General features: G+C 38.7%; 1 protein-coding gene and 1 pseudogene across 13 annotated transcripts in view; both read right to left on the reverse strand.

Annotated features, from left to right (window-relative positions):
* The window catches only part of UNC80 (unc-80 homolog, NALCN channel complex subunit), a 225,223-nt gene that overhangs the window by 175,242 nt on the left and 27,313 nt on the right, over nt 1-22,668 (reverse strand). For all 13 annotated transcript variants that reach the window (XM_032278347.1, XM_032278345.1, XM_032278344.1 and 10 more), the window contains exons 8-12: nt 6,001-6,262; nt 4,778-4,912; nt 3,071-3,287; nt 2,260-2,400; nt 994-1,262 (exon numbers count right to left, since the gene is read on the reverse strand). In XM_032278347.1, coding sequence (XP_032134238.1) covers nt 994-1,262; nt 2,260-2,400; nt 3,071-3,287; nt 4,778-4,912; nt 6,001-6,262 — 1,024 coding nt within the window. The remainder of the gene's footprint in view (nt 1-993; nt 1,263-2,259; nt 2,401-3,070; nt 3,288-4,777; nt 4,913-6,000; nt 6,263-22,668) is intronic.
* Nucleotides 9,094-11,558, reverse strand: LOC116551849 (annotated as a pseudogene).

Genomic DNA, 22,668 nt, shown 5'->3' on the forward strand with positions numbered 1-22,668 from the left:
CCCTACAGAGATTTGGTTATTCTGTTTAACCCATTTCCTTAGGCTATTCTATGAAATTGGACAGAAATAATTTAGACAATTGTCAAATTTCCCTATAAAAGTTGCTTTGGAATCTTGTGTATTTGCTTAATATAGAGAATAAGTCACCCAAAGTATTAAAAATACACATGTATTATCTCATGCACATCTTATAAAACATGCTATGATATCAACAGTTAATGGGTATATTAAGGCATGGTGAGTCATTGGGAGACTAATTTTTTGCCCAAATGGAAACTTGTTCTATTGATTTTTTAAAAATAAAGTGTTTTAATCCCCTGCCTTTTATTCATTATTAATAATGGATAAACAACAATGATTTCCTTTTGCTCATTCATGACTGTATCATTGTTTACACTTCACTTGAAGTACAAAATATTTGCATGTTTAAATTATGTTCCTTTATTGGTTTTAATATTATAAATTATTTGCTAAGCCAGGATTCCTAATGTGCAATAAAAATTTTGTGAAATATAATTGTAAATTATAACAACCCTTTCATTTGCTAATAACTATACTCAAGACAGGCACTCTTGAGAATGCAAGCTTAAATCTTTTAAGAACTTCTATTCATTTTTCTGGCTACACAGGAGGTTTGTAGTCCTGTTGCTTATATATCAAAATAAAATAAGTGAGGAATTTTTTTCTCTCATTCTAGAAAAAACAGACTTATTAAACATACACATATGTATATTTATTTATGTATGTTCGGGATTCACTAACAGTTTGGGGTTATAAAAATATTCTGAGATAAGATCAAATCTAGTGTAATACTTGAAAAAAAGTAAGGTGCATCTATTATGCTTGACACATTTGTGAAATTTTTTCAAGGATGGCTTTTTCATTTCAAGGTTTGATATTTCTAAGAGTCTGTGCGCATTTTGCATCTTACAATGAAAAAATGCACTAAATGATATCTGTCCAACTTTGGCAAGAAAAATTCTTGCTTCTTACAGAAAGATCAAGCATTCCATTCTTGTGGACAAAGTTATTGGTCCCATCAATATGTTCTGTGTCCTCTAGGTAGCTGTAGTTTATGCAGGAGTCTGTGAGGCTTCGAGGCAGGTTCGCGCATGCCAGGGGTTCATGTGGCATCTCTGGGATAGGCACCTGGTTGCAGAGTTTCCTCATATGCTCACTGAAAAAGTCTGCATAGCCTACATTGAATGACGCCAACGTGGTATTGAAGGTCGCAACTGTGATGGTGGAGATCTGAGATCGCACTAATGAAATAAAAGCAATGTCTTAGTTCTCCCTACATTAACTTACAATATCAGTTAGACAGTTACGTTATTATTTCAATCATGACCACAATAACAGCTGTAGTTTTTGAAAATATTTAACTTATACTTTCAAACTATTCTCAACTCTAATGAAACTACTGAAGCTACTAAGGCCATAGGTTATAGAAAAATGTGAATTATAACTGGCTTTCTTAAGGCCAAGATTAGGATTTAACTTCTGTCTAACATTGACTTTGTTATTCAGAATAGATGAATTTTACCCACTGTTAGATGATCGATCATATTGATATAAACTATTTGTTTACAGCATTTTTATCTAGTATATTAATAAACAACAAACATGAATAATTTTTTTCTCCTTTGGCTAAAAGTAACTGGTGGCAACCAACAGATGTCATCAAATATCTGAAATACAGTGCAGATCAAAGAGGAACTAAATTTATGCTTCTATGAGAGCATAAGACAAAAATTGATTATTCTGTTAAAAGTACAGAATAAGAACCTATCTTGAATTACACTCAGAGGCACATGTTTGCTCCACACAAAATGCATAAGAACTTATCTAAAATAGAAGCTGTCTGAAAAAAAAAATTGGTGGCCTTGGAAGGCTGTGACTTTCCTCCCACTGAAGCCCTTTCAGAGGGATCTCATAGAGGGGATTGAAGCACTGAATCTAGATATCCTCCAAGGTCTCTTTGAGCCCTGTGGGTCTATGATCTTTGGAAAAGAAATATGAATGGCTTGTCCTTGTACTTCCTCTGAGAGGTATGGTGTTTACAGTGCAGTGTTAAATAGCTCTTGCTACTAAGGATATGCTAAAAATGGCTAACAAGTAAATTACCAAGCAATACAGTTCAAGAATGCCAGTTTTCAGAAAACACAGGAAGTGGATTACAATGGGAAACTAACATGGTGTAAGAACAGAAACAAGAAAAGAAATCTGAACTTCTGCCCGTAGGTCTCACCTCTTACCCACCTTCCTTGACGGTGTTTTCTCCATGGCTGTTGGAGGGGTCCGGCAGGTCGCTTACCAGGGTGTGATGGGAGTGGGAGTGCCTGGCACTCAGACTCTCCATCTCAGTGGCTGCATCTGAACTGCCTCGCCGGGTCAATTTCCCTGGGATGAAAAAGAACACCCCACAAGAGGGTTTTAAAATCTGAAAGGTTCTCTACCAAGATATTGTCTTTCCCAAGGACAGCAGGGATAGTGAGAGGCTGTTAGGAAGAGTGTGAAGCACAGACAAAAAATCAAGAACTGAACTTTCCGTGGGGATATTCAGGTTCAGGATGATTGATGAAGCTGCCTGTGATAAGGTCAGCCCCAATCTTAGCCAAATGTCAGAAACCATCTGTTGTGGCCCAGCTAGCGGTCAGCTTCTGATTTTAAACTGACCTACTTAATATGCAATCCAGAAATATATGTATATATATCCCTTTACTTTGCTGCTTTTTTGAAAAAAAATCAAAGTTTAATAAAAATCTGCTGTTTAGGTTCACAGTGGAAATTAATGCACAGAGTACCCTAACGCCATGTTTCTTCATCTAGAATGATCTAAGAAATAAGATTGTTACCTAATTATACAGAACTCTTGCATAATTTCTTCAATTATCTGGATTTATTTGGCTGTGATAACACAGCATTATTTTGGTCCTGGAGAACCTGCATTTGACCCTCAAATTTCGTGGCTGAACTGTTCAAGATAGATTCAGATTTGCCCAGGACCCCTAGATCCAGTTCTAAACAGGTCACTTAAACTCTGCCCTACATTGAAAGGTCTTGTGGTCACCTAAAATGGTGGTTTGCCAGCCTCCTTTCTCAATTCCTCTCCTGTCTTCTCCCAGCCCAGAGAAACTTCCAAAGGAGAATGTGCTGCGTGTGGGGGACACATCCAGGTGGTCCTCATGAAGCAGGAAGGGCACTCCCATTCTCCGTGGCCTCCTCTTGCCTGTGTGGTGGAACGGAATGGAGCCTTTCCTCTCTCGGTCTTCTTTGCGGCTCTTGAACTACAGTGATGAAAGATGTAGAATTACGCACAGGGCAAAGAAAAGGTTACAATCTGCTTCCCAAGGTGCTCCATGATCTGCAGTAAAATACTGAAAATGTTCCAAGAAGAGGAGACCCAGAAGTCACTGAATATCATCCAATAGAAATGGGAGAAATTTCATGTTCAAAGAGTGAAAGGCCACGTATTCCATGGGTGGGTTAGACTAGTGGTTTGCAAAGTGTGGTCCCTGGACTGGTAGCATGAGCATCACTTGAGAACTTACTAGAAATGCAAATTCTCAGACGTAGTGTATCAGACCCTCAGAAGCTAAGGTCCAGCAATGTGTTGTTTTAACAAGCCTGGTAGGTAATTCTGATGCACACTAAAGTTTGCAAATCACAAAATGAGAGTCACTACTTGAACCAGCCCATCTTTTTCTGTCCCATTTTTCATGATGGTGATCCACTGTTCCAGTTATCCAACACTAATTGTGTGCCACTGTTCATAAGAACAGTGAAGAAGATACAGACGATACATTGCCACAAATCTATTCCCACCAAAAGAGTTCAAAACCAAGTTCAACTAAAAGTTTTAAATTGCTTGAGAAGCTTTTAAAATATAACAATTCCTTAGCCTAACCTTCAGCAATTCTGGTTTAATCCGTCTGGGATTGAGACTGAAGATGTGTTTTTTTAAAGCTCCTTGAAAATTCTCATATGCAGCCAATATTGAAAACCACTTTTTTCTTTTCAAATGATCAATGTTTTAAGAAAATTGATAGCCATTATCTTTTGTTGCATCATTAACAAAGGCAGAACACTGCTTACTTAGCAACACTTTCGGCTCATAATAAGTTAATATCATGTTCTATGTTCTTCATCAGCATAATTAAACTAATTGTTTTGAAAACCAGAAAGCAAACCACTATATATGTCTACATCTCTAGATACATAGGTCTACACATTATTTTCTGTTTATCTCCATATAATTACAAAAAATAAAGGCAGAATAATGGCAGAAAAATATAAGGTATTTAACTAGAAGACCTACTTTTGAGTTTGGACTCAATCTTTGGTAAACTACCTAAAATTTCTAAGAGTCAATTTCTTATCTGCAAAATGAAAAGAGTAAGGATCTCATTGGATTAAATGAGAACTATTTATAAAAAGTACTTGATAAAAATGAGCTGAACTATACAAATGAAAGTTACCATTATTGCTACCACAACTACTTCCACCACTACACTACTTTACACTGCTTTAAGCATGTGATCAGGATTGAGTTTCATGACAACCCTGTGGAGGATTTAGAATAGGAAGTACACTCATACACACAGAGGAACTTGCATAGGGGTATGCTGCGAGTCAGTGTTACAGCTAGGACCTGACTTGGGTTTCTAGGGTCCCTTTCCCACCCCAACACATACTGCAGTATGACTAGAAACATCTCATGCCCCATTGACATTTTTTAATTACCAAAATATCAAAGAGCATAAGGATTTCTACTCACCTTTTTAAAAATATTCATGCCCAGGTCTGAAGAAAGATCTGGGACTGCAGATCTACGCAGATTGGTCAGTGAAACCTTGGAAAAGGCCTCAGCGCTAAGAGATTTTTCCTCCTCATTACACTTCATGGTGAGATCCTTAATAAAGGTAAACAATGATCAAGGACTTAGGACTTTACATTCAAATACTTTTCTTATTGAAATATTACATTTTTAATAGGGATGTACCTACTGCTTTGATATCTATGAAGAATTTAACTTATATGTCTGGACTTCTAGAATCCAAATTCTGCTAGTGAGAAGACATATTTCATATTAATTATAATTTCTGTTTGGAGTTTTCAGCAGTGAGGCCTGCAGAACCAGATCTAGAATGCTAAGAAAATGGAAGATGATCTCTCTCTCTTTTTTTTTTAAATGAAATGAGTGTTTTTTTCCATCAAATGATTCAGTAAAGCAGATACCCACTTAGGCAGAATATTTACTCTAAAACAGATTATATATTTGTTAATTCTGATATTGCTCATGTTTATTTTCAGAACATGCAGAAAAAAAATTCAGACTCTGCCAATTCACATTTAAGTAAATCCAAACAACTGGAACATACTATAAGTCACAGTTTTCTCTACATTTACAGCACCTAGTGTCGATAAGAAAGAGGAGAAGAACAAGTGTTCAAGCTGATATTAAGTCATTCATTTATGAAAAAGCAATTGTCATGAGGATATCACCATATCATCACATATTCAGTTTACTTCTCCAAACATTTATGACAAATAGCAAGACTATCAAAATGTGATATTCCTAATGATGACATTAAGACACTGAAAAATGTTGAGTTATGTAAAAGAGGTTACATCATGTTTATTAAAATGCTATGCTACACATTTTATGATATTGGTAATCAACAGATTAAATGTCAGAAGTCTCTATTAATTACTACTTTGATTATCCAGAAGACCCAATTTTCCACTATTCTAGATAAACAAAGACTTATACTAAATTAGCATGTGCAAGAGGTGCACTTTTTCAAATTATTATGTGCTAAAGAGCAGCAAAGGGTCAAGCGTGCAAGACAGAAGGGAAAAGATAATGTCAACAGTGTAATCTACCAACCAAATAGCACTCAAGTACATAAGAGCTTGATGAACAGAGAAGAAAAGAAAATTCATTATGGCAATGGCAACATTGCTCATTTGAATGATAATGAACTTAATTTTTCTTACTTGGGTTTTGTGGGTGTTCACTAGTGAGGGAGCTGCCGCCACCATGGAGCTACTCCTGGGTCTGGGCAGGAGAGGAATATCTGGCTCTGGAGGCTTCTCTGGCTTCTCTTCCAACATGTGTCGCAGCCTTTGTAGATAGTACATCAGAGACCACTGAGTGCCTTCCTCAGACCAATGGGGCTGAAGTAGGCAGCGCAGAACAGCAACGTCAAAGTAGGTGGCATAGCGGGACCTTTGGCATGGAGGTATCACGAGAGAGGCCCTGTTTCCCATGGCAGAGAGAAAATAATTATACTGGCAGTCAAGCCCTCTGAGGGCAGCACAACATGGCTTATAGCTCTACTTTTCTTATTTGTTTATTCATTTACTTGTTTCTTATGTGGTTTATTCTAATATTCTTCTAACTGGTCTCTCATTCTACTTTCACTGAACATCTCCTGGAAGTAGAAATACTGAGAGAGTTTTGAATGGTGGATAGGAATTGACCAGGCAAAGTTGAGCTTTGGGCAGGAGGGAGGATTGGCATTTCTGTCAGAGGGAACAATGCCTACAAAAGTATGACTTTTAAAAATATGGGTTTGAAGGGGAGACCATAAGTAATTGGTGAGTAATTTGGGTGATGAACAATGATGAGAGTGAGAGATATAGAAACAGAGGACGTTCAGATTTCAATGCTTCTTTTATGCTAAGATTGGGTTTGACTTTTACCCTGATAGAAATAGGAATGATATTTGCGTTGCTTACCTCATTGAGTTAATTTAATTTCAATTGTGAAAATATGTAAAATAACTAAGGAAGGTAAAAAATGCTAAGAAACAGAAGTTTCATATCAGGAAAATAAACAATTTTGAAAATTCTAAAGTTACATACCCTTGTAAGAGAGTAAAATTAATTTTTAAAAAAATCTCAAGTTCCTGGGATTCTGTTATTGTTTAAACACATAATATATTCATTACCTAGTATTCAATTTAATTCTACCACAAAGTAGTTTTAAGAACTTACTCAGATTAATATGTCATCCTAGGTATCTTAGGTGCAACAAATTGAATGTTTGTGTCCTACAAAATTCATATGTTGAAATTCATAATCCCTAACATTATGGTATTAGGATGTGGGGCCTTTGGGAGATAATTTGGTCATGAAGGTAGTGTCCTCAAGAATGAGATTAACACTTTTATGAAAAAAGGACTCCAGAAAGATTTCTGCCCTTTTTTCACTAAGTGAACATACAACGAAAAGATAGCTATCTGCAACCCGGAAGAGGGCTCTCACCAGAACCCGGCTGCGCTAGCACTGCAATCTCAATCTTCCAGCCTCCAGAACCATGAGACATAAATTTTTGTTATTTAGAAGCCACCCAGGCAATGGTACTTTGTTATGGCATCCAAAACTGACTAAGATATTAGCAGATTTAAAGATAAGTTTAACGTCCTCACCTTGAAGAACATATGGTCTAGTGAGAAACACAGACAATAAATGACAAAATACAAACTTAGAACTTCTGGGATCCAAGATGGTATCTTAAATCTAAACTTAACTCCCAAGCACAATTTCCTTCTGATTTAGGTGGTGCAAAAGAGAGATGTTTGTACCCTACCGTAAACTAGCAAATGGTGCTACCCACGCACGAATCGCTCTCAAAAAATACAGCCATGGAGAGTGAGCAGAGATTTTCCTCAACTTCTCAGGCCCATATTTTTTGAATTAAAAATCCATGGCTCACTAGTGGTTCAAGAAAATAATTCCATAGGACACAGCTACTATTTAACCCATTAAGCAGAATAAAAACTATGCAGTAAGGACTTGGATGTTTGGTGAAACTTTGTCTCACTTGATATGTTTGTTATGAGCCATTAGTAAAATACAATTCCAACTGTGAGTTTCAGTAAAACGTTCAAAAATACAAAGCCCTGCAAATTTTTTTTACAGCTTTTCTATTTCCCTATAGAAGCACATACCATAATTTGTTATTTTCTCTCTCTCTTTTTTTTTTTGTTTGTTTGTTTTTTGAGGCAGAGTCTTGCTCTGTCACCCAGCCTGGAGTGTGCTGGTGTGATCTAGGTTCACTGCAACCTCTGCCTCTGGGTTCAAGCAATTCTCCTGCCTCAGCCTCCCAAGTAACTGGGATTACAGGTGACTGCCACTACACTCTGCTAAATTTTGTATTTTTAGTAAAAAAAGGGGTTTCACCATGTTAGTCAGGCTGGTCTCGAACTCCTGACGTCAGGTGATCTCCCCACCTCCATCTCCCAAAATGCTGGGATTACAGGCATGAGCCACCACACACAGCCTATTTTTTCTCTTGTTAACAGCATTGTCTGATGGGTTGAGGGGTTGAATTTCAATGCTATCTTGTAGTCTGATATTCTTGAATATTTTGACAAGTAGGAAATTAAATATAAACTGAAGTTCAGAAGTTCAAACACAATGTGAGTTGACAATTATATGAAAAGACGCCCTCTACAGTCCCTAAATTCCCGTATACAGTATGCCAGAGTTTATGACACCTAGGATATTCACTCTTTGGACATCAATTTCATGACAACTTTCAATCCATCATGAAGTCTCATAGACTCTCCTTCCAACCACTTCTCATCAGTTCAGCAGACACCACTCTAGTCCTAGCCACTAACATCTCTCATCAGGCTTATTGCAATTACTTCCTACTAATCTTATAGTTTCTCCTCTTATTCCTCCACTCCCTAGCTCAAACCCTTAGAATTAAATGCAAACTCCCTCACAGTAGGAACCAGGCCTGAATAGCCTGGTTGGGTTTATCACTCCAATTTCTTTCTCTATTATGCTTGCTCTGGTGTGCCAGTTATTGATTTATTGCTTCTCAGCCCCAAATACAACTTTTGGTAAAAAGCCCTGTTTTAATATTTCCTTAAATTGTCCAGCATGCCACTTATTTACTCCTGACACCCAGTTTGAAGGAAACAAAAAACCTTGATTTAATTTCTACCCATTTCCTAAAAGGCTTTCACTAATCTTCACTTCCCCACCCACCCCATTTCTCCTTCTTAAAGATGCAGGACCCAACCCAATCCTCTCAGCCAATTATTTATACCTCAGATGATAGGATTTCTTCCTCTCCCCCAACCACACTGTACTCTTGGATTTATAAACAAAAGACAGAGTATAGGGTTGTCATGCTGCCAGCTGGGTAATTTTAGGTCTTCAAGGCTTTGTGACAATCATTTGATTTATTATAGGAGCCTGTGAAACCGTTGTTTTCTTGTCTAGGCTGCTGTAGTCAAGACAGTTATTACTAGTTCAATCAAATATTTTCTCCCCATTGGAATAACTGGTAGTTATTCTTCACCCATTACTCTGCCCCACACTGTAAAGTCCCCAAATATTTCTATTTAGTAAATTAGATTAAGGAGTTCCATAAATTACTTCAAATTCCTACAGCAGTGCTCTATATGAGATGACCATGAACCACCTTCATGGGAATCCTTCCTTCCAAGAAGGATAGGAAGGAGGGAGGTTGTTAAAAACCCAGGTACTGGGTCTTGTCCCAGACTTCCTAAACCAGAATTTCAGAGGTTGTGGTCCAGGAATATTTATTTTAAACAACATTCTCGGGTACTCCTTGAATATTTTTAAAAATATATAAATTGCTTTATTGAATATCAATAAACTGCACACATAACTATACAAAACGTTTCTTTCATGCAAAATGTTTGAAATATAAGTATCAATGTACCTTGAAAAATGTAAACATATTCCTCCCAGGCTACTAGTTGGGCTCCCAGAATAATTCTGGGAGATACATCCGGCAAACCAGAGCACCTCACTTGGGCCGCCATTATTCACAGTCCCTTTTGGGACACTGTTAAATTGCCTGGGAACAGGTGTAAACCACACCAAACAGGAGGCTGAAATAGCTGCCCAGCCTCTGGGCATCTCAGGCTCTAGGCACATCCTGGTGTTGGCCATCTCCCTCGAAGGTGTGGCTGAGCCTGGGGGTCGATTATTGCAGTCACACCTCATGGAGGGTGGCCTGAGGGTTCCTGGGCAGGAAGGAGGGGTCCCCTGACTGGGGTGGGAACTTCCCAGTCAGTCTGTCAGCTCTTGTCCTGTAGCTCAAAGCAGCTATATCCAAACAGCTCTGAATACAAACACGCGCAGAAAGGCCAGCTCAATAATGCCCCCGAGCTGGCGCTGCCAGCTGCCCTCCAGCCAGTCATCCACAGATACGGCCACGGGAAGGCCTCTTTCAGAGTCCGCTGAGGGATCCAGGCAGAGGGAACAGAATCAGAAAGGGTTTCCATCAAAGTCCCGTGGGGCCGATGCAGCCAGAAGTGGGAATTAGGTGGCAGTGAGAAGGACGTGGGATCCTTCCTTCTGGAGCTTGGGGAGGCTGTTGGTTGTGGGGGGCGCTCAGGTATGGAGAGGAAGAGGGAGCCTCTAGGGTCAGTGGGGGCCCCCTGAGCAGCTCGACTCTTGGTGCTTTTTGAGCAAGGCCATTCGGGAGAAGGTTTGAGTGCACGCCTGGCACTGGTACTTCTTGACCTCCAAGTGGGTCTGGAGGTGGGCCCGCAGGTTGGAGCGGTCGGCGAAGGCGCGGCTGCAGTGGGGACAGGAGAAGGGCTTCTCACCGGTGTGGGTCCGGACATGGCACCGCAGCAACCAGGGTCTGGAGAAGGTCTTCCCACAGGTTTCACAGACGAAGGGTAGCGTGTGGCTTCGGATGTGCATCTTGAGGGCACCCAGGCTGAGGCATTCCTTATTGCAGTATGTGCAGTTGAAGGCTTTTCGAAACTGGGAATCCTTGGTCTCAGAGAGCTGGGCCAGCGGCTTGGGCACTTGGCCCAAGCCTGGCAAGGCGGCATCGGCATCGACCTCCAAGGAAGAGGCTGAAGTGGAGAAGAAAGACAAAGGAGCCTGTGACGGTGGGCTGGGGGTCTGGGAGCCTTTCCCGCTGTCCTCATCCGACAGCGAGTTCAGCTCTGCCGCCTTGCGACTGTCCTGGGAGATTCCCAACTGGAGGGAGGCCCGGGCAACTGGCTGGGCGTGGAGCGCCAGGAAAGCGTCCCAGATGAGCGTTGGCAGCGAGGCGGTAGGATTGAGGATCTCCGGACGTGGGATGGTGGCTGCCAGCAAGTGGGCCTGCTCGTAGGCTTGCTGGAAGGTAAACTCTGGATGAGAGTCCTGCAGCTTGCTGTAGTTTGGCTTCCGATCGGGGTCATAGGGCCTCCTGACAAGGAAAGAGCGCGGCATGGTGGCCGAGGTGCCGGGGTCACCCAGTCGAGCAAGAGTAGTGCAAGAGATCCACTCACTCTCTCTAGGCCGAGCAGCGGAGCAGAGTGCAGCCGCCCAGCCAACTCGCTTAAGTACTACTGGGGCGAGCAGGGTGGGGCCTTTCCGGTCACGCCTCTTTATCACCTTCGCGCCAATCTGAGGCGTGCCTCCGCCGAAGGGCACGAAGTGGGCGGGGCCTGGCTGGGCTCGCCCCAGACCCTGAGCCCTCCTTGAATAATCTTTTTATTTTTTTTACTTGTTGAGATTAAGTTTCACTCTTTTTCTCAGGCTTGAGTGAACAGGCGTCATCTCGGCTCATTATAACCTCCGCTTCCGGATTCAAGTGATTCTCCTGCCTCAGCCTTCCAAGTAAGTGGGATTGCAGGTGCCCGCCACCATGCCTGGCTAATTTTTGAATTTTTAGTAGAGACGGGGTTTCGCCATGTTGGCCAGGCTGGTCTCCAACTCCCGACCTCAGGTGACCCACCTGCCTTGGCCTCCCAAAGTGCTAGGATTACAGGCATCAGCCACCACGACCAGCCTTGAATAATCTTAATAATCCTGTTTGAAAATGCTGTGACTGAGAAAATATGCTGACAGTGTTGTTCCTAAGAGCAACAGATGACTAAATTGGTATTAAGGTACCTCTCCTTAACGTGTTATTCAATCGCTAGTTTATTTGACTTAATGTGTGAGCTGTACTGCACTGAATATTCAATAAAAAGTACGATCAATAAATATTTTTTATTTCATTTAAGACAGCATTATCAGGTATGATCAACGTGTCACTATCCAATGAAAGTCATTTTAATTAACCAACAGACTAACATGTGAGAAATAAATTTACATAACTGGATAAAAATGATATGAGGAAAGCTTCTTAGATCATGTGACAGAAAAATTCTTTAAAACTCTAATATCCTCTGAATCTAAAAGTTATTTCCTAGAAAAAAATTAAAAATGAAAATGTTATAAAAGGATATGAATACAATTTCTTTCTAAATAGGTAAAAATAATAGCAAAAAGCATATATATATAAAGTTAATAATGTTAACAGCTACTTGATGGTTCATGGATGATTTTTACTTATTTTAAAAATATTTTATATATTTAATTTTTTTTCTGTAATTGGCTCTATATAAAATTATACACATAGAACAAACAACATATGACAGAAAAGCATTTCAAAATTGGCAAGAATTTCTTTAGTCTATTTTCCAAGCAACTATGGCTTTGGAAAACCAAGTTATCATTAATTAGGGTTGGGACACGATAGCAGAAAGTATTGAAGGCAGATAAGCACTCTGGAAATAACAGACAATCTATGGAAGCAGAGAACTGCAGAAATCAATCTTGACTCTATGCAGTATTTAATGAAGCATAAATTAACTCTCTGCATATAGTAATTAAAGATGAAATCTAACATTAATTTAAAAACTAGCTACCTGTTTACTTATTGCAGAGTGCAGAGAAGACTGATGTGCAATTCAGTCAAGGTCAGAGCAAAAGAGATAATGAATTATATTTGATAAAAGCAGACAACTTTTGTTACTAGGATATTTGCATTGCTTTGTTATTAAAGTTATCTTCTTTTCTGATTAATTTATGAACTTGTCCAATAAAGACACATTAACATTTGTGTTTTCTGAAAGCTCTACTTTGTGCATCATTTCCATGGCAACCAACCACTGCAGCTGGGCAGAGAGAAAACCTAACTCATTTTTCGAAAGTGCCACTGATTCATGTCTAATTAACATATGTGTGTATATGTTGCTGTGGGTGACTACGCACACATATGTGTCAGAGTATGCATATATATATATAGTGCTTGAGTGTAGACATATCAGAGAAAAAAATGTCCATTCACAAATAGGAATCTTAAAATTATAGCTGGCTTTGTTTTTACAGGCAAATCAGAATGGAACCACTGACACTGATTTTGTCAGAAAAAGAAACATCATTTACTGTCTATATGTCTATATTTGTAAATTTTTATGCTTACTATGGATGAGAAAAATTATGTAAGAAATATACGATAATGAATATTTTATGACCTGATCTTGGTTTTCATGATACTTTTTAAAGTAAGGCAGAAGCATAGTATTTGAAGTAAAAGTTTACTTAGTCTTATTTGAAATTAAGTTAAACTTTTGGAATTTGTATGAAACAGAATTAGTTGAAGAGGAATGCTCAATAACTGATGTGAAAAATATGTACAGAAATAGCCATAATAATTTTAATATATTAAATGATGGTGACATTATCATCATTATTATTTCCAGCCTCCAACATAGCCCCCCTCCCTCCTGGTATTCACATTCTAGTGTGGTCCCCTCCCCCACTGCACTAAAGTTAGTTGGTGTGATACAAAGACTATAGCAGAATTAGTGGTAGGCCGCTTCAGAGATTAGATTATAAAAGATTAGGTCATAGAAGATTAGGTTTTAAAAGATTAGATTAGATCATAAAAGATTAGGTCATAGAAGATTAGGTTTTAAAAGATTAGGTTATAAAAGCATCCATTTTAGATGCTCCCTTTCTTTCTTGAATAATTTGTTTTGGGGAAACCAGCTTCTATGTTATGAGCAGCCGTATGGAGAGACACAGATAGTGAGGAATTTTGTCCTCTGGCCAAGGGCCATCTGAGTGAGCTTGAAAGCAAAGCCTCCAAACCAGTCAAGCTTTCAGAAACCTGCAGCCCTAGCCAACAGCTTGAGAGACCCTGCATCACAATCACCCAGCTAAGCTGTTTCAGCATTCATAATCCTCAGAAACTATGCAAAAAGAAAAAAAATGCCCTTTGTTTTAAACTGCTAGGATTTGGGATAATTTGTTATATAGAAATTGACAACTAATACAGATTTTGGAACCAAGATAAAACCCTAAATTTTGAAAATGATTTTGGAGTCAGGCAGTAGGCAGAAGACTTTGAGATGTGTATATGTGTGTGTGTGTGTGTGTGTGTGTGTGTGTGTGTGTGTGTGTGTGTGTATTTTAAAGCATAAATTGGCTAGGCACGGTGGCTCACGCCTGTAATCCCTGCACTTTGGGAGGCTGAGGGGGGAAGATCGTGAGATCTAGAGATGGAGACCATCCTAGCCAACATGGTGAAACCTTGTCTCTACTAAAAATACAAAAATGAGCTGAGCATGGTGGCACGTGCCTGTAGTCCCAGCTACTCAGGAGGCAGAGGCAGAAGTATCGTTTGAACAGGAGGTGGAGGTTGCAGTGAGCCAAGATCATGTTCATGTTACTGCACTCCAGCCTGGGTGACAGAGCAGACTCCATCTAAAAAAAAAAAAAAAAAAAAAAAAAAAAAAAGCATAAATTACCTTACATAGATTGTGAATAAAACTCTTGAACATTGAGAAGGCTGCTGGTGAGGGCTTAACAAGAAGTAAAGGGTGTACTATTGGAAACTGGAGAAGGAGAATCCTTGTTATGTAGTAACAGAAAGTTGGTTAGCTGTGATGTGGAAAGTTAAAAAAACAAGTGCCTAACACACTGGGTGGTCTAACAAAGGAGACTTCCAAATAAAGTGTTCTAATTTCTCCTTGCTGCTTAGTTGAGGGAGAAAAGATATGAATTAAAGGAGGAACTGTTAAAGACTAATGAGCTGAACCTTGATTTTGAAAAACCTCAGCTTCTCCAGATGGCAAATAATGCTAAAATTAAGAAATGGCTTCCAATAAAGCATCAGAAATAAAGAACTTTGAAAAAATATGGTCTAAAGATGAAGCCAACTGTGGGAGTTGCACAGTCATTTGTTAAGACTTCAGAATGATTTCTGGCCATACCTAAGAATATCATTCCATTAGATGAAAACCCCTTTAAATTAGACTTTGAGAGTATGATTTGAATCCAAACATTTATAACTTCATATATATATATATATATATATATATATATATATATATATCTTCTAAGAAACTTAAGGGCATTTAAGTTTCTTAGAGGTTCAACATAAGCACAAAATTGAAATGGGATTATCTCAAAGAGATTTCTGGATGTGGATTTTTTCCATTCTAGTGGACTCTAAAAAGATTCACAGTGAACCCACAAAGTTTTAAAAATAACTATATCAGCAAAAACACTTCCAGAGACAGTTCATAATGGAAACATTAACACTTGATTTTGTCAGAGAAACGAAACATCATTTACTATCTATATGTCTATATTTGTGAATTTCTGTGCTTACTATGGATAAGAAAAATTATGTAAGAAATATAAGCAAATGAATATTTAATGACCTCAGAATTTTACACTATTAAATACGGTTAATTTTTTGTTATGTATTGGGAGCCTAAATCCCCAAAACTTTACTGGCAGGCAGTAAACTGAGGAAACTACTCAGCTATAAACACATGCTATCTTTTGTGAAAAGGGAAAGCTGATTTAGAGGATAGAATTAATAGCCTAGAGGGTGGAGCCAAAAGCCATAGGCAAGAATAGCACTGAGTTCTAATCAAGGATCTTCCAACATTTTTCCATCTTAATTTCAAAACTGCCTCTCATTTTATCTCCTTGAATAGACATGTCCAGAGCAGGTATCCTATGCCTATTTTACCATTATACCTATTTTACCATTGTATATTGGGGGTGGTTGGTGCAGATAACCATATCTCGTTAGTCCACAGGTATTTTAAATCACTTTGGTAACATCTCATAGGTAACAGATTAGCAGGAAATAGTGATTAGTGTAGAAACACTAGTTTGGAAGCAGTTGCAAAAATCCAAGTAAGGGCTGGGTATGACGGCTGACACCTGTAACCCCAGCACTTTGAAAGGCTGAAGCAGGAGGATCACTTGAGGCCAGGAGTTCAAGACCAGCCTGGGCAACATAACAACACCATGTATCTATAAAAAGTTTTTTTAAAAAATAGTGGGTCTTGGTGGTGCGCATTGTATTCTTGGCTACTTGGGAGGCTGTGGTAGGAGGATTGTTTGAGGATTGTTTGAGCCTAGGAGTTTGAGGTTACAGCGAGCTGTGAATATGCCACTGTACTACAGTCTGAGTGACAGAGTGAGACTCTGTTCCTAAAAAATTAAGTTATAAAAAGAAATCCAAGTAAGAAATAAGGATATGAACTAAGCCAGTGACTATGAGATTGGAGAAAAAAGATTTGACAAATATTAAGAAGGCAGAATGTAAAGGGGTTGGAGTGGAGAGAACCTCATATTTTAACTAGAATATCTAGGCCAGTGGTGGTGCCATATACTGGCATCGAAATAAATGAATACATGAATATTTCAATAATAAAATAAATATAAAGACTGTAACACAATTTTGCACACATAGATGTTCCAAAAAGGTAGTTCTGATTCTCTCAGCCTGTGTCCTAAGTAACTACCTTTACCCAAATCTGATTTAATTATGCTATTGATAACTTCGTTGCCATCAAATAAAATGAAGGCCTTGTGGATATGATGGTGGTCATAATGGTTACTTTTGAGTCAAAGGAAGGCTAATATAGGAAGAGTTTCCTCAACTTAAAAAAAAAAAAAAAACATGTAGACAGATTTTAGGAGAGACACCCTTGATTCCCATCTGATGGTTCACACACTTAATCATCTTCTCTTGAGTGCAGGCAGGACCTGTGACTTATTTATGATCAATAAAATATGGAAAAGGTAAAGGGATGTTACTCCCATAATTAGGTTACCTTATATGACAAAGGTAATGAGACATCACTACTGTGGTTATGTCACAATATAAACACTGTGTTAGCAGACTAGAATTAGAATGTCTCTCCCTCGCTTGCTTGAACAAGACAGCTGCCCTATTTTGAGGTAGCTTATGAAGAGGGCCATGTGGAAAGTAACTGTGGGTAGGCTTCAGAACTAATACCAGTCTCCAACCAATATCCAGCAAGAAAACAAGGACCTGAGTCCTAGAACAAGGAAATAAATTCTGTCAACAACCTGAGGAAAGCTGTAAGTAGACATTTCCCCAGTTAAGCCTGTGAGGCAATTACAGTCCATGCCAACACCCAGCTTTTAGCTTGGTAAGACCCTGAAGCAGAGAACCCAACTAAGTCGTCCCTGGGTTTCTCCCTACAATTGAAAGATAATAAATGTGTGCTGTTTCATTTACTAAGCTTGTTGTAATTTGTTACACAGCAGAAAAAAAAAAAGCAAGAACCATAGACAGAAACTAGCAGAAAAGCAAATTTTTATCACATATAAGGACGTCCTACTAAATAGAGCAATGTAAAAATAAAACAAGCTTCATGAGGGAGTATTAAATTGATCATTCCTTAAAGTTGTTTGTACATCAGCTAGGTGATAGGAGATTGGATTGGTTATCCTCACAGAGTTCCTTCCATATTACTTTAAAAATTTTTAACTTTCAATTTTTTGTTTTAAATTGATGCATAATATTATATATTTATGAAGTACAATTTGATGTTTTAATATATGGTTATATTGTGGCATGATTAACTCAAACTAAGTAACAGATTCATTATCATCTCACATACCTTTTTTGGGGTAAAAATAGTTAAAACCTGCTCTTTTAGTAATTTTGAAATATACAATGCTTTATTGTTTATTACAGTCACCATTCTGTACACTAGCTCACTAAAGCTCCTTCCTCCCAACTAAATAAAATTTTGTGCCCTTTGATCAACATCTCCCTTTCCCTATCCATCCCCCTCTCCCAGTTTCTGATAACTATCATTCTACTTCTATGAGTTCAACTTTTTAAGATTCCATGTATATTATTTAATTTTAAATGCTTATCACCATTGACCTGGGACAGTGAATCAGTGGATAAATACAAATAATTCTGTTTATACAATCAAAGTTGCTATCAAAATTTCATAGTCTCTACCAGCAGATTATTCAACTAGGCCACTTGCTTTTAAAGTCCAAAAACCCCTTCCACACTCTCTCGTGGAAGCCTGTCTTCCCCTCCTAAACTCCATCTCTCTATTCCCTTACACTCAGTGTGGAAGCTGCTTTCCTCTCCTGGATTCCATCTTTCTGGATTCTCTCACTCAGTGTGAGAGTTAGTTGTTTCTTTCTCTCTCCTCTTGTTTCTCTCTCTCTTTAAATAAATCACTTTCTACAAACAAACAAAAAAATTAAGTCCAAAGAAAGACACTAAGACACATACATTATTTACATATTATATTTTTAAAGTACAAGATAATAATATTTTGGTTAAAAATTGTATTAATATGACTCTGTTCTTTCAACAATTCTAAGAAATCTTTCAAAAACAGTGCACCCATGTAGCCTGATTCTAGTGCTAGTTGGAGGTAGATCATTTAAAAAATATCAAATAAAAAGTTAAGTCAGATACCAGGGAGAAATATCTGTGAATCCATTTTTTTTTTTTTTTTTTTTATAAAGTACTGGTTCCAGAATATACACAACATTCTTAAAATTTAATTATAAGACAACCTAGTTAAAAAGTGGGCAAAATGTTTGAACAAACATTTCCTCAAAGAACATATTCAAATAGCTGATAATCACATGAAAATATATTTATCATTACTCATTATGGAAAAGTAAATTAAAACTACAATTGGATCTGACTTCATACACACTAGAATGACTAGAATAAGAAAGCTAGACAATAACAAGTGTTCCTGAGGACATAAAGGAACACACCCTCATATGTTGCTAGAGGGAATGTAAAATGGTAAGCCATTTTGGAAAACCGGTTGGCAATTTCTAAAAAAATTATGAATTTGCCATGCACCTCACCAATACTACTCATAGGTATCTACCAATGAAGCTGAAAATCTATGTCCACAGAAAAATTTATAAGTGCTCACTTTTAGCAGCAGCATCATTCACAATAGATATAAAGTGGAAATAACCCAAATATCTATTGACTGGGATAAGTGGATATAAAACATAAGATACAGCCATACAGTAGAATATTATTTAAAGACAAAATGGGCCAAGATGGCTGACTACAAGCTTTGGTGCTCAGAGGCTTCCGTTGAAAAAAAACATAATAAGCGTGTGAATCCTTCACCAGCAACCAAGGTATCCAGGCTGTCTCATCAAAATTTACTAGAAGGCTGGCATGACTCATGGAGAGAAGGAAGGACAGTGCGGTGTGGTGGCCAACCTGAGAGCCACACGGGGTAGGGGAACCCCCTCCCCTAGCCAAGGGGTAGTTTGCTACCCAGCCGAGGAAACAGTGCTTTTTCCATATTACTGTGCAACCCACGGATCTGAAGATCCCACCGGCGAACCCATGCCACCTAAGCATCCTAACCCCAGAACACAGAACACGCAGATTCTTAATAACTTCTCAGCTGGAATCTGCTTAAGCCTATGGAACTCCAGGGGAGAGGGGCAACCACCAGGGCGGTGGCTGCCAGCTGTCTAAGCTATTCGCTTCTGCAGCAGCTAGCACTTGGACTTGCACTGACTTATACACTAAGTTCCCTGGGTGGGGAAAGGGCAGCACCCATTTCTATAGCTCTAGGTTGCGCGTTTTCCCTGCTGAAGCTAGAGTGGGAAAGACTTGTCCCCACAGCCTAACACACTGGAGGTGGCAGTCTGTGGCCAGAGTGCCTCTTCAGGCCTAAACCGGACCCATCCTTCCTTATTGGGAGGGGCTTCTCTGCAGGATCTCCAATAACTACAGACAGAGGCTCAGGGACAGAATTTGGATCTACCCGGGCAGAAGCCCCTAGGGGGAGGGGTGACCACAGTTTCTGTGGACCAGCAGATTTAGCCTCTCCTCCTGGTAGTTCTGAGGAATTTGGGAAGACCAGACGGTGGGCTTCTCCCCAGCGAAACACACCCTCTCCACCAAGGGACAAAGTGCTTCGTTAAACAAGTCCTGCTCCCCGTGCCACCCAACTGGGTGAGACCCTCCTACAGGGATTGTTGAACACCCTGTACAGGAGCGATCCTATTGGCATCACTCAATGTCAGATGTCCAGAAGAGGGAGCAGGCACCCATCTTTGCTGCTCTCCAACCTCCTTGAATGACAGCATGGGAGCAAATCAGATGAACAGGGCCTGAAGTGAACTCCCAGCAAACTGCAGTAGTGCTATACAAGAGGGACTGGACTATTGAAAAAGAAAAACAAGCAGAAAGCGACAACAGCATCAGCAAGAGCAACAACAACAAAAAAGCCCCCACAAAAACCCCATCCAAGAGTCAGCAGCCTCAAAGACTGAAACTACACAAACTCACAAGAAAGAATCAATGAAAAAATATTGAAAACCCAAAAGGCTGGAGTATCTCTTCTCCTCCAAATGATTGCAATATTTCTCCATCAAGGACACAGAACTGGACGGAGGATCAGGTGGACGAATTGACAGAAGTAGGCTTCAGAAGGTGGGTAATAAAAAACTACACTGAGCTAAAGAGGCATGTTCTAATGCGATGCAAAGAAGCAAATAACCCTGTAAAAGGTTAGAGAAATTGCTAACTAGAATAACAAGTTTAGAGAGGAACATAAATGACCTGATGGAAATGAAAAACAGAAAATGAGAATCTTGTAAAGCACGCACAAGTATCAACAGCCAAAACAACAAAGTGGAAGAAAAGAGACTGAATATCCTTGTTAATTTTCTGTCTTGTTGATCTATCTAATACTGATATATTTAAAATAGATGACAGGATCAAATTCACATATAACAATACTAGCTTTAAATGGGCTAAATGCCCCAGTTAAAAAACACAGACTGGTAAATTGAATAAGGAGCCAAGACCCAGTGATGTTTTGTATTCAGGAGACCCATCTCACATGCAAAGACACACATAGGCTAAAAATAAATGGATGGAGGAAAATTTACCAAGCAAATGGAAAGAAAAAAAAAATCAGGGGTTACAATCCTAGTCTCCGACAAAACAGACTTTAAACCAACAAAGATAAAAGAAGACAAATAAGGGCATTACATAATGGTAAAGGGAACAATTCAACAAGAAGAGCTATTTTAAATATATGTACACCCAATACAGGAGCACCCAGATCCATAAAACAAGTTCTTAGAGACCTACAAAGAGACTTAGACTCCCACACAATAATAGTGGGAGACTTTAACACCCCAATGTTAGTATTAGACAGATCAACAAGACAGAAAATTAACAAGGATATTCACGACTTGAACTCAGCTCTAGATCAAGTGGACCTAATAGACGTCTACAGAACTCTCTACCTCAAATCAACAGAATATACATTCTTCTCAGTGTCACATGGCACTTATTCTAAAGTTGATTACATAATTAGAAGTAAAACACTCCTCAGCGAATGCGATATAACTGAAATCATAACAAACAGTTTCTCAGACCACAGTGAAATGTAATTAGAAATCAGGATTAAGAAACTCACTCAAAACCACACGATTTCATGGAAATTGAATAACTTGCTCCTGAATTACTCCTGGGTAAATAATGAAATTAAGGCAGAAATCAAGAAGTTCTTTGAAACCAGTGAGAACAAAGAAATAATGTACCAGAATCTCTGGGACACAGCTAAAGCAGTGTTAAGAGGGAAATTTATTGCACTAATGCCCACATCGGAAAGCTAAAAGGATCTCAAATCGACACCCTAACATAACAATTTAAAGAGCTAGAAAGGCAAGAAGAAACTAATCCAAAACTATCAGGAGATAAGAAATGACTAAGATCAGGGAAGAACTGAAGTAGATAGGGACTTGAAAAACTCTCCAAAAAAATCAACAAATCCAGGAGCTGGGTTTTTGAAAAAATTAACAAAACAGATAGTCCCTTAACTAGACTAATAAAGAAGGAGAGAGAGAAAAATGTAATAGACATCATAAAAAAATGATAAGGGGGATATCACTACTGACCCCACAGAAGTGCAAACTACTCTCAGATAATACTATAAACAAATCTATGCAAATAAAATAGAAGATCTATAAGAAAGGGATAAATTCCTGTATGCATACACCCTACCAAAACTAAAGCAGGAAGAAGTTGAATCCCTGAATAGGCCAATAACAAGCTCTGAAATTGAGGCAGTAACTAATAGCCTACCAACCAAAAAAAAAAAAAAAAAAAAAAGCCCAAGACCACATGGATTCATGGTTGAATTCTACCAGAAATACAAAAAAGAGATGTTACCATTCCTTCTGAAACTATTCTAAACAATTAAAAAGGAGAGACTCCTCCCTAACTCACTTTATATAAGTCAGCATCATCCTGATGCCAATACCAGGAAGAGACACAACAAAAAAAGAAAATTTCAGGCCAATATCCCTGATGAATATTGATGCAAAAATCCTCAATAAAATACTGGCAAACTGAATCCAGCAGCACATCAAAAACTTACCCATCATGACCAAGTCGGCTTCATCCCTGGGATGCAATGCTGGTTCAACATACACAAATCAATAAACCTAATTCGTTATATAAATATAACTAAAGACAAAAACCACATGATTATCTCAATAGACACAGAAAAGACCTTTGATAAA

Source organism: Sapajus apella, unplaced genomic scaffold (assembly GCF_009761245.1).
Source record: "Sapajus apella isolate SASKATOON/1434 unplaced genomic scaffold, GSC_monkey_1.0 scaffold10, whole genome shotgun sequence".
In the NCBI taxonomy this organism is placed as follows: domain Eukaryota; kingdom Metazoa; phylum Chordata; class Mammalia; order Primates; family Cebidae; genus Sapajus; species Sapajus apella.